Source organism: Acinonyx jubatus, chromosome A2 (assembly GCF_027475565.1).
Source record: "Acinonyx jubatus isolate Ajub_Pintada_27869175 chromosome A2, VMU_Ajub_asm_v1.0, whole genome shotgun sequence".
In the NCBI taxonomy this organism is placed as follows: Eukaryota; Metazoa; Chordata; class Mammalia; order Carnivora; family Felidae; genus Acinonyx; species Acinonyx jubatus.
Window position 1 is genome coordinate 32,425,940 of NC_069383.1, and position 11,277 is coordinate 32,437,216.

General features: G+C 37.1%; 1 protein-coding gene and 1 long non-coding RNA gene across 4 annotated transcripts in view; one reads left to right on the forward strand and one right to left on the reverse strand.

The window, feature by feature from the left end:
* Nucleotides 1-1,089: 1,089 nt before the first annotated feature.
* On the reverse strand, nucleotides 1,090-9,337 carry LSM8 (LSM8 homolog, U6 small nuclear RNA associated). The gene is made up of 4 exons (XM_015067321.3): nucleotides 9,185-9,337; nucleotides 8,011-8,051; nucleotides 4,587-4,714; nucleotides 1,090-1,873 (listed from the first exon to the last, which is right to left on the reverse strand). Exons 1-4 carry the CDS (start codon nucleotides 9,213-9,215, stop codon nucleotides 1,783-1,785), a joined length of 291 nt encoding a protein of 96 aa, XP_014922807.1. The 5' UTR covers nucleotides 9,216-9,337; the 3' UTR covers nucleotides 1,090-1,782.
* The window catches only part of LOC106970638 (uncharacterized), a 99,718-nt gene continuing 97,773 nt past the window's right edge, over nucleotides 9,333-11,277 (forward strand). For all 3 annotated transcript variants that reach the window (XR_008296694.1, XR_008296699.1, XR_008296700.1), the window contains exon 1: nucleotides 9,333-9,519. This is a non-coding gene — a long non-coding RNA (uncharacterized LOC106970638). The remainder of the gene's footprint in view (nucleotides 9,520-11,277) is intronic.

Consider the following 11,277-nt stretch of genomic DNA (forward strand, 5'->3'; position numbering starts at 1 on the left):
GCTGGGTGACGGTGCCTTGACGACCAGTAAAGAAAACTATTTCAACAGATCTCCTTATAAGTCTTCTGTGAAAGAGTGAAGATACTTTCCTCTGAAAAATGTTTTCTTTTTGCACCAAAAAACTATCATATCTGGCAAGTAGAGAGTTAAATATTAAAAGTACAAATGAAATCTACCTCTAAACTCTAAAAGGATCTATTCCAGAAGTTCTTTTCAGATTTTAAACAAATTAGCCCTCATCTTTTCTTATTGAGCTTGTATTATTTTCAGCCAAGGGTCAGCAAACTATGGCCTACAGGCCAAATCCAGCCTGCCACCTGTTATTATAAATGAAGTTTACTGGAATACAGCCACAACTCTTCATTTATGTATTACCTATGGTTGTTTTCATGACAGAACAGAATTGAGGAGTTGTGACGGAGACCATATGGCCCTCAAAGCTTAAAATATTTGCTATCTGCATTTTTACAAAAATGCCAACCGTAACACTTGCCAACCCTTAAACACTTTTTTTAAAAAAGAAAAACTATTTTAATTTTTTGTTTGAATTACAAGAATGTAAATATTTTTCTATTTTCTACTCACCACAAAGTTACAGACTCTGGCCCTCAGGGAACTGATGAGAATTTCTGTGGACCAGTCAGAGATCTCAACAGTATTTTAACATTGTTTCTATGAATTCTTTAAAAAGTCCACAGTCAACTGGGGTGTCTGGATGGCTTAGCTGGTTGAGTGCCCAACTTCAGCTCAGGTCACGATCTCACAGTTCTTGAGTTTGAGCCCAACACTGGGCTCGCTGCTGTCAGCATGGAGCCTGTTTTGGATCCTGTCCCATTCTTTCTCTGTCCCTCCTGCTTGTGCACTCTAAAAAATAAATATATTTTTTTTAAAAAGTCCAGTCAACTGTACAAGGGGTTTTAGAAAATAGCCTATTTGTAGATGAGGGACATTATCTACTTAATTGATTCACTCAAACAATCAACCTATTCTGTTCATTATTGCTCTGAGAAACCAGGTTTACTTCTTTTGAAAATAGGTTTATGGAACCAAGGAGTCATGGAAGTTCCTGACAATAATAGCAAGCACTGCCTCGATACAAACATAAGGTTTATTTACTCACATTTATAAACAACAAAAAACTGTTAATACTAAAAATTCTCCAATTTTTAAGATTAAAAACTAAGATGGCTTTTAAGACTATACGGAATCATTCTTTTTTCAGATAATATCAACTTTGTTAGCATTTTTCCTTTTCTTAACCAAACACATTTTTTACCCAGGCTTCTAAAATGCTAGAGAACAATGAACCACCAGGGCAGTGTGATAAATGGGGATGGTTCAGACAACATGACACATGACTTACCTTTCTGTGACTTTCTTAAAAATTGGAAACGCATGTATCTTGCACCATTGATGGTATTCAGATGCTTGATTTAACATAACACACAAATTTCTCTTTTTAACTAGTTTTCTATAAATATTAAAATATCAAAATATTTTTTCCAAAAGTTCTCACAGTACACATTAGATTTTCATACTATTTAAGAGAAAAATAAAACTAAGCCACCAAACCTGATTTAGGCAAAAAAAAAAATAAATAAATAAAATAAAAAATTTTCAAGGAAATGTAGAAATATTTTAATTTACATATCATACTACAATGAATCAATATATGGAGTCAAAAGTCCACAATTACACATTCATAAAAATTCCATACATCATCCTCAGAATAATCAGTTTCTATACAAAGATTTACAGATGTCCAATGTATGTAGTTTTTCCTCAGTGTGCTACAGAGTTTAGAGGTTCTGCTCGAATATTCCCCAAATCAAGCGCAGAATCTGTCTCTTCATCAATTTCTCCAATGACTGCGCTGTAGTTATTTAAGGAGAAAAAAAATCAGTTAAAATAATCTCACTTGTAAATAAAACTGAAAGGACACAGTACAAACTACTTAAGGTGACAAGCAAATACCGTTTTCATGAAGTAGTGAATTGCAATTTAAGTCACAAAACTCAAGAAGTAATTTGAAGGCAACATTATTGTAGGAACCAATTATTAAGACAGATTGTATACAGTGTGATTGGATCATGAGTCTTCAAAGAAAAAAGGCACATATCAGATAGATATGGTACAAAACCCTAAAACTGGGGCAACTGGGTAGCTCAGTCGGTTAAGCATCCGACTTAGGGTCAGGTCATGATTTCACACCTCGTGAATTCAAACCCCACATCAGGCTCTGTGCTGACAGCTCAGAGCCTGGAGCCTGCTTTGGATTCATTGTCTCCCTCTCTCTGTCCCTCCCCAACTCATGCTTTATCTCACTTGCTCTCTCTCAAAAATAAACATTAAAAAAAAAAAATCAAAATCCCAAAACTTCCAATCCTATGATTTCAACTCAACCCAGGGACTGTGTTAGGGTTGATCACAAAATCACTACTAAATAAGCAAGTAAGTGTCTATTCTTTGAGTAACTTTAATGAACTAAATCCATCAGAGTATACATAATACCCATTAATTTCTGTTTCAAGATTTCTCAGTGTACTCAATTTAAATCCAAGACCAAAATGTACAGTTCTTGGGAAGCCTCAGTGGCTCAGTCAGTTAAGTGTCCAACTTCAGGTCAGGTCATAATCTCACAGTCTGTGAGTTTAAGCCTCACGTCAGGCTATGTGCTGACAGCTCAGAGCTTGGAGCCTGCTTCAGGTTGTGTGTCTCCCTCTCTCTGCCCTTTCCCCACTCATGCTCTGTCTCTCTCTCTAAAAAATAAACAAACATTAAAAAAAAAAAAAGACACAAAGATAATAGTAGCAACGGGTACTCAGGTAACTTAACACATGATTTTTTGATGTGATTGGCTAGGGTTAAAGCCAGCAAAACTTTCCTTGATTCAAGGAATCACTACCATAACATCTATAATGAAAACGTTAATACCATGCTAAGCACCAAGCCACGGCTTTCCAGCTGGATACAGTTGTTGTTATATCCAGACCACAGGACATATATGAAACATTATTCCACAAAAAAATTGGTTGTTTAAATTAGTTTGGCTTTAATAAGAGTAGCATCTATTAGTGAATACAAGTAATAGAGAATTTGCCCAATTTTGCTTTAAACTCTATATAGCCTTCAGCTCTCTGATAAATGAGAAGTACCAAACTCTGGTTAAAATAAATATTGTTTTCTCAATATAAAACAAATCAAAGATCTCAATTCCACCTTAAAAATTTTAGTATCATTTGAAATCCTTAAGGAAGACAGTGGAGTACTGGTACAGGTTTTAAAATTGGCTCTCCAAAGGAAAAGAGGGAGGCAGACCTGCAGTGTTTACTCATATCCTTAGTGCAAATACTCCCACTATGGTCAATTTCAAGCTACCACCAAGACATCAACCAGCTTGCAAAATTCCTGAAAATATAACAATCTGCATCCATGAGCCAATCAAGCTGGCTCTAGCACACCACTGAGTCTACGCCAAAGTTTAAATTTTTTTAAAAATGAAGTCCAAAAGTTTTATTTTTAATTTTTTTTTTAAATCAAAGTAGGAGAAAGCTTCTTAAAATCAATTATTAGGCAGAGATCCAATATAAAATAAGCATTATTATTCTCATCAGGGAACCTGGTCCCCACCAAATACTCTGCCTTTCTCTCGTATTTTATAGCTCATTTTATAACTTCACACCTAAAAGTCACCTCTTGAGAATATTTTGTAAACTCCCCAATTTTGATTAAAGATCAAATAATTTATCCATCCAAAGGTGATTTTCTTAAGATAATTTAAATGAATAAAGTATTCCCTCATCTATATCCTATTGTCTATATTCGATATCCTATTTGTCTTCCAAAATAATGTGTAATATATCTTTTGCTGCCTTCCAACCATGTTTTAATTCTATACTCACTAGAAAATGGATTCAACAATCTTATAGCCTCTATAACTACACTAATACAATAGCTACTAGCCACATGTGACTATTAAAAGTAATTAAATGAAGTGAAATTTAAAATTCAATTCCCATCACACCAGTTTTCAAGTACTCAATGGCCACACCTGACTAGTACCTTAGGACAGTGGACAATGCAGACCTACATTTCCATCACTGCCACAAGTTCTACTGCACAGTATTGCTTTATACTGTTGCAGATTTTCTTAAATTGCTACCACTAAAGTGTATTTTCAGTTAACTGACGCTACAGCATAAACATGGGGCATCTTACTGTACTAAAATATTTAAAGAAAAAAATAATGGATAAGTACTTACTCATAAATTCATCAGTTATAGAGCATGAATTATTTAAAACTGTTCACATAGGAGGTTTCAAAGGCATTTTCAAACCCTAGCCTTGGACCCTAGAAGTATATTTATATTTCTCTAAAATTAGGATTATTTTGGAAGAACACTTTAAGAAGGCTCTCTAATAAAGTATTCAGTGTAAGGCAGGGCCCTTTCTGGATCCTATCTAGGCCACTTAACTATCATAAATATGACCAATCTCAGTAGATAAAAACCTCTTCTCCATACAGCAAGGTAGTACACCTATAGCAGATTTGACCTGCCCTTAAAAAGAAGACCTATGTTACTTACACATTGTCACCTCTTACGATGTATAGCCCTAGCACCACCTGTTCTACTCCCTGTGAAGAGCTGAATACTCGTTCATGGCTTTCATCCAAAATCAAATTAATGGTCTGGTCAAAACCTTTCAGTGTTCCCTGTAAAGAAAACATTCAAAAGAAAAAGATAAATATTCTAGTTTACCTGAAAACAGACATTAAATGACACAAAAATTTTAGTTCCAGGGACACTAACAGAAGTATTCATTTTAAATAGAAGTCCACTGAAAATAGAACACTTCTTTATAACCAACAGTACCCTGGGGCACAAAACTTACCTCTGGGTCTTTTAAGACAGGAAAAACCACACCACACATGAGACTAGTGTGCAGAGTTGTCCAGAGTTACAAAGAACACCCATGTACCAATAAGGAAGTAGCCTAAAAGCCCATGTAGTGTAGGAGCTAACATTAGACATAGACTATTACAAATAAAATACAAGGGAAAACTATATAAATATACAAGACGAAGAAGCATATACATAGCAACCATAGCTGGTAACAGAACAGTATCACTTCGTTCTACATACTAGTAGGAGGCCTGTGCTAAACACACTGTACACAGTATCTCAAATAATTTTAATCCTTTGAGGTAGATACCATAGTTATTCCCACTTTAGAGAAGAAACATTGAGGCACAGAGAGGTTAAGTCATCTCTCAAGGTTTCATGGGTAGAAAGCAGCAGAGTTAGGAGTTGAACCACAAAAAGCTACCTTCAGGGCCATGCCACTGAACTACTATATTATACTACTATGAACAAGCAAATAGAATTTACCATTCTTCAGAGATTCAAATCAGTCCCATAAATATATACAAACTTCGACTGGTGGTGACAGCTAACGCTTAAGGAGTACTTCCTATCTGCCAGTGTTCTATGGGCCTCACATGTATTTATTTAATCTTCCCCAAACCCGGTAAGGTAAATACAAATAGGATTGTAATTAGTAGAAGCAGAACTTGAAGGAAATATTCAGAGAAAATTTTATGGAAGAATCCTGGTTTTGAATAAAGGAAGATACGGATCTAGCACAACACAGTCACTCAGATGCTTTTCAAGTTTCTGAAGAAATGTCAACTTACAGTTGTTTTGGTTGGTTAATTCTCTCAAGCTATTAAACTGTTTCATGTTTTGAAAATCAAAATATGTAAAATCAGAACATAACAAGAGAAAATGATAACCCAGAATTTGGATGAGAAAGAAAATCTGGAGTATTTACTAAACTAATTAGTATATAGTTGTTACCACACCGAGACATAGCCTCTTGACTTCATTTTACATGTAAGCATTCTATCAAGTGAGCCAGGGTTAAAAAAATACAAAATTACTAAATTTTCAAAATTACTAAATTTTCAAAATGCTGTTTTAAAATAACTTTCCTCCTTTTTAAAATTTCTTTAGTGTTTATTTATTTTTTTTTGAGAAAGAGAGAGTCAGAGCAAGCGGGATAGAGGCAGAGGGAGAGGGAGACAAAATCTGAAGCAGGCTCTAGGCTCTGAGCTGTCAAAGAGCCCGATGCAGGGCTCAAACCCACCAGCTGTAAGATCATGATCTGCGCCGAAGTTGGAAGCTTAACCAACTGAGCCACCCAGGTGCCCCTAACATTCCTTCTTCTATAAAATTAAAATATTTCTCAAACTTAGCTATCCCATTAACAGAAACAAGAAAAATTAAACTTGAGGTATTATTGTTTTTTTAAAAAAATAAAAAAAACTATTTGCAAATATTTAATAGCAAAAGATTTCTTGAAGTGTCAAGATGAGATAAAAATGTTTCAAACTGTCCTTATTGACAACATACAATGAGGTGCCTAAAAAACAAAAAGATTGTTTTCTTAAGAAGGAAGCAAGGCAGGGCTGCCTGGGTGGCTCAGTCAGTTAAGAAGGAAGCAAGGCAGGGGTGCCTGGGTGACTCAGTGGGTTAAGCATCTTGACTCTGGATTTAGGCTCGGGTCATGATCTCACAGTTTAGTGAGTTCTAGGCGGGCATCAGGCCGTGTGCTGATGGTGGCACACGTGAGATTCTCTCTCTCTCCATTTCTGCTCCTCCCTACTCACGCTGACTCTGCCTCTCTCAAAATAAATAAATAAACTTAAAAAAATTTTTTTAAAGAAGGAAACAAGGCAAATGGCCTTTTTTTTTTTAAGAGTCAAATTGAATTTAAATCTCAGTTTGGTTCTGCCACCTATTATCCAAGTGACTCTAGGAAAGTGACTCACTTTTTCTGAACCTGGTTCCTAACCAAGAATTCAGGGATACTTCTACAGAGCTGTATTGAAGATTTAGATGTAAAGTGCCCAGCACATGATATACATTTAAATAAATGGCTAAGTTTAACACTTTGATAAATCACTTAGGGACTCACTTGGAAAAATCACAAGGATTAAAAAGAAAACAAAGACCCAACTGCAAAATGGAAAAATAAGAGATTAAATTACATGAATTAGATACAATTAGAAAACAGAGGGGGCGCCTGGGTGGCTCAGTCGGTTGAGCGTCCAACTTCAGCTCGGGTCATGATCTCACGGTCTGTGAGTTCGAGCCCCGCGTCAGGCTCTGTGCTGACAGCTCAGAGCCCGGGGCCTGTTTCAGATTCTGTGTCTCCCTCTCTGTGACCCTCCCCCGTTCATGCTCTGTCTCTCTCTGTCTCAAAAATAAATAAATGTTAAAAAAAAATTTTGTAAAGAAAACAGAGAAAGTTAGCAGCTTTAAAACTTTTTTTTTAAACAATGTATGAATTGTAAGTGAAGAAATAATTAAGTAGCCAAAAATCATGAGATAAATTCCTCAGATCAAGAAACAGATCAAGGAGAGAATCCAAGAATTTTCTGCAATTATAAAGGGGATACTGTGATAAAAGGTCAAATAAAATGATATAAAAGAGTCAATTATAATTTACCCTACAGAAAACAGAGGTCATGCAACCTACAAATATTAAAAATATATTAACAACCATACAAGCCTTAAAATGTTCATTATTCTATATATGTAGTATCTACATCATAAAGAAGTTTCTAAGAGGCATACACAAAATTTCAAAAGAAAGCCTATGATTCATGTCGGCGATGTCAGAGCATTGAATGGGGGAAGGAAATAAAAAATGTTAGAGGAAGATAAATATAAAATACAGGCAGATGTCTGAAGACTATTCTCGAAGCTCTCCGAGGACAGAATCTGTTATTCATCTTGGTTCCTAGAAGCTTTGTATATAAATTACACCCAACGTTTATTAATGAAGAAAATATGCATCAGCAGCTATTTATGATAAAGAGGTGAATCATAACAAAACTGCCATGCAGGTGTACTGTGATGCTTAGGCATTAGAGATCAGAAGTTTGACTTAAAACTTTACAAGCAAGAAGCTTACAAGGGAAGGACGAATATGCTAAACACTTACCACAATCATTCTCCCATCAGAAGTAATAACTGCAACAGTTCCTGATAACTGAATCAAGGAAAGCATTCTCAGGGAATGAAAATAAAAATGTTAGAATCTGGTAAAGAAATGGTTTTAATTAGTAGGAAAAAGGTGGACGGAATTAAGATATTATTCAACACAGCCACTACATTCACAAGATAACTTTAAGTATTTATAACTTCCTCAATTAAATTACACAATTAAAACAGGAAAAAGAGAATCCCTTTCTGTTTGTGATCAGTTGTTTCCCATCTCAAAACAGTTGAGATGTTTGGTACTCTTTTTCACTGGGGAATGTTGCCAGTTGGACTTTGAGCAAGACATTTCCCCCATTCCTCAACCTGTTCCTTGATCTCTAAAAGGAAAATTCAATCAGTGCTAAATTAATCAACGTTGACTCTTTTCAAACGTGTTAAGACACTTTAGGACCTGGCCTCTGGAACTCAAAAAAGAAGCTATGATTCAGTGTCACAAGGTGCCCGTACGCTTGCATTATTAAGGCTTTAGTATTTCACTTTTGTCCCAAATTTGTACAGGAGAGCAATGTAGTGTTTCTGTCCTGAGATTTTAAAATAGTAACACCTATATAGGGTAAATTAAGACTTCACATGGGGTTTTAGAAGTTATTTGCCCTTCGTGGAGAGCAATTACAACAACGAGCGTTGTCATTCTATCAACAAAGAAGTTGAGACTTTAAGTGGTAAAGGGGCAGAAACTCAATCTGCACACCATCTTTAAAGTTTCTGGTATCTTCGAACAATGAGCAAAGCCAATGAATAAAGTAAATTCAAGGATTTACAAGACCCTTCTCCCCAAATGTGAACGTATAGGCCTCTAGGGAAGTAGAGTGGAGGAACAGATGGCTGACTACTATAGAGACAGGCGTTTCTATACAGTTAGGAATATTTCGGTTTTAGGTGAAAATTAAAAGGCGCCCTGGGCCCCCAGGACCAGCAGGCTCTAGCCCCAGGAGCGGGATTAGCGGGTCCCAGGTCCTTAAGCCCCTCACCCGCAGCCCAGGCCGCGCAGGGGCCGGACATCCCAACCGCCCGCCGGTCCCGACCCCCGATCTCTCCAGCACCAGCCCTCCCAAGTGCGAACGCGGGCTTCGCCGTGCCCCGGCTGGTAGCTGTGGCAGCCGGTCCGAGGATACGGTTGATGTAGTTCTCCAAGGCGGACGTCATGATGCTCGGCCCGGCCGCTCTGAGCAACACAGCAGCAAACGGGACAAGAGGAGCTAAAAGGGCCCGCCAGGGACCGGCAGCGGCTCCCGCCGAGTGGCGGAAGCAAACATCGCGAGAGTTACAGCCCCGCAGGTTAAGAGGATCGGAAATTTAAAGAAACCGGCCAACCACACTTGAGAGTCAAAGCGGTAGCGAGTTAGTGCGCCTGCGTGGTGTGTTCCGCAGTTTTTCCGGTCGGCGATCTCAGGAGCCAAGAGTGGCAAAAACGAGCAGCAGGCGGAAGAAAGGAAGAAGTTTCTTGAAGGTGGGGTAGGAGGGAGAAGGTGGGAGAGCGAGTTTTCTAGTGGAGTGAAAGGCAAGTAGTAGAAGTCACTGAGGGAGAATGTTGAGAGAAGACAGGGAAGGCGGGAGAAAACGAAATAAGGTGTTTTCATCACAAGTAGAGAGATGAATGTGTTCTCGTATGAAATGTAGGTGCAGGGAACTGGAACGATCCCTAGTTTTCTGCCACACGGGCCGAAAATTAATCTTTTAGACGTTCAGTGGCCCAGGACAAAATTGTGCACGTTGTGACCATATAGTATACATCTCTGGAGAACACTACAGTAAAAAGCATGTTCGCGCATTCTACATTTCCCTCTAAAAGTGCTCCAACGTGAAGGCATTGTTACTAATTTATTTAAGAAACCGAATACAAAGATGTGTGAGCCTCCGAAAACCGCCTCCCTATTACCGTGCCACAAGGTCTCTGTGTCCTCAGGGTGAAATTAGTGAATATAAGGCAGATCTGCCACTGCTTGCGAAAAGACGGATTCAGGAAGAGGCTTCCACGTAAGCACCGGATTGGGTTTTAAACTTGTCTCTGCTAACGAATTATGCTGTCGTCCTTGCCCAAGTAACAGCAACTTACCTGGATCTCAGTTTGCGTATATCCTGTCACAGGTATTTTGGGTATCGCCATATGTTACTAGAAAACGTCACTACTATTTTACTGTAACTTATAACTTGAGGTTAGAAAAGAATCTATATACAAAATACCGACGAAAGCTATTTTTACAAAATTTCTAAATGGTTTTAGTTAGGCTTGTGATTTCTTAACTGAAGTATTGTGGATTTGAAATCACTTGCAGTTTCAGCCTTTTTCTTCTGAAAAGTGAAGCATCTGTTTTCATTACGGCATACCCACACAATTACCTACAGATCACTCCCAAATGGTTAATATTTTATATACTGAAAGGTATTCTGGCCTGTTTGAAACTCCAGATAGTCAGGAATTAGGTGATGAGTGTCCCATTATTTTTAGGGGGGAAAATGAAAGTATCTTCCATACATGAAAACATGAAGGTATTGTGTGATTTGCAAACGTTAGACATTGAAATAATGAAAAACAGAATGCTGATTAGTGATAAATGAGGTATCATTAGTAAAGAATTAAAAAATAATTTTGCTATATTTTTAAAATGAATAAACTAAGTTTTTCACCTCTTAGAGTGCTTATGTTTGAAAATGTTTATTAACATTATATAGTAACAATTAATTTTATCATAAATACATTACAACTTTATGACCCTGTGTGGTTTCCAGTAAATTAATATGCCAGATAAATAGCAGATGTGTAGTGTTTATGTAGCATCACTTGGGTTTGAAACTTTTTTTACACGGGTCTTAAAAATGCTGTATTTTCTGTAGTCCATAAGGGTCACAAATGCTGAGAGAAAGCCTATGGATAAAAAGTCCAGTTAGTAAGAAAAAAAAAAAAAAAGAATTATATCCGGATGACCTTGGGATTATATGGAGAGAGTTCAACACCTCATGAAGGAAAATTAAGTCCCATCAGGGGAAAAGGATAAATATAAACATCTGACGACTGAAAAACCAAGGTGTACAATGAGACCTTTAATTTTGATCAAAACCTCTCAAAGTGCTACTCATTTAAATGATACTCTATTACTGTTAACAAGAGTCAACCAAAGTATGCTGGAATAGATACTCGTTTTATTCCATTAGTCCTGAATCTAAACCTTAAGGAGAAAACTACGTTTTGCTTTCATATGTAGTTCAT

Excerpts from the sequence above, each read along its gene's own strand:
- LSM8 (XM_015067321.3), bottom strand. The coding sequence starts at position 9,215 with ATGACGTCCGCCTTGGAGAACTACATCAACC. Across the intron at positions 4,715-8,010 it reads CTGATGGGAGAATGATTGTG|GGAACACTGAAAGGTTTTGA; the intron begins GTAAGTGTTTAG and ends TTTTCTTTACAG. Across the intron at positions 1,874-4,586 it reads ATCGTAAGAGGTGACAATGT|CGCAGTCATTGGAGAAATTG; the intron begins GTAAGTAACATA and ends AAATAACTACAG.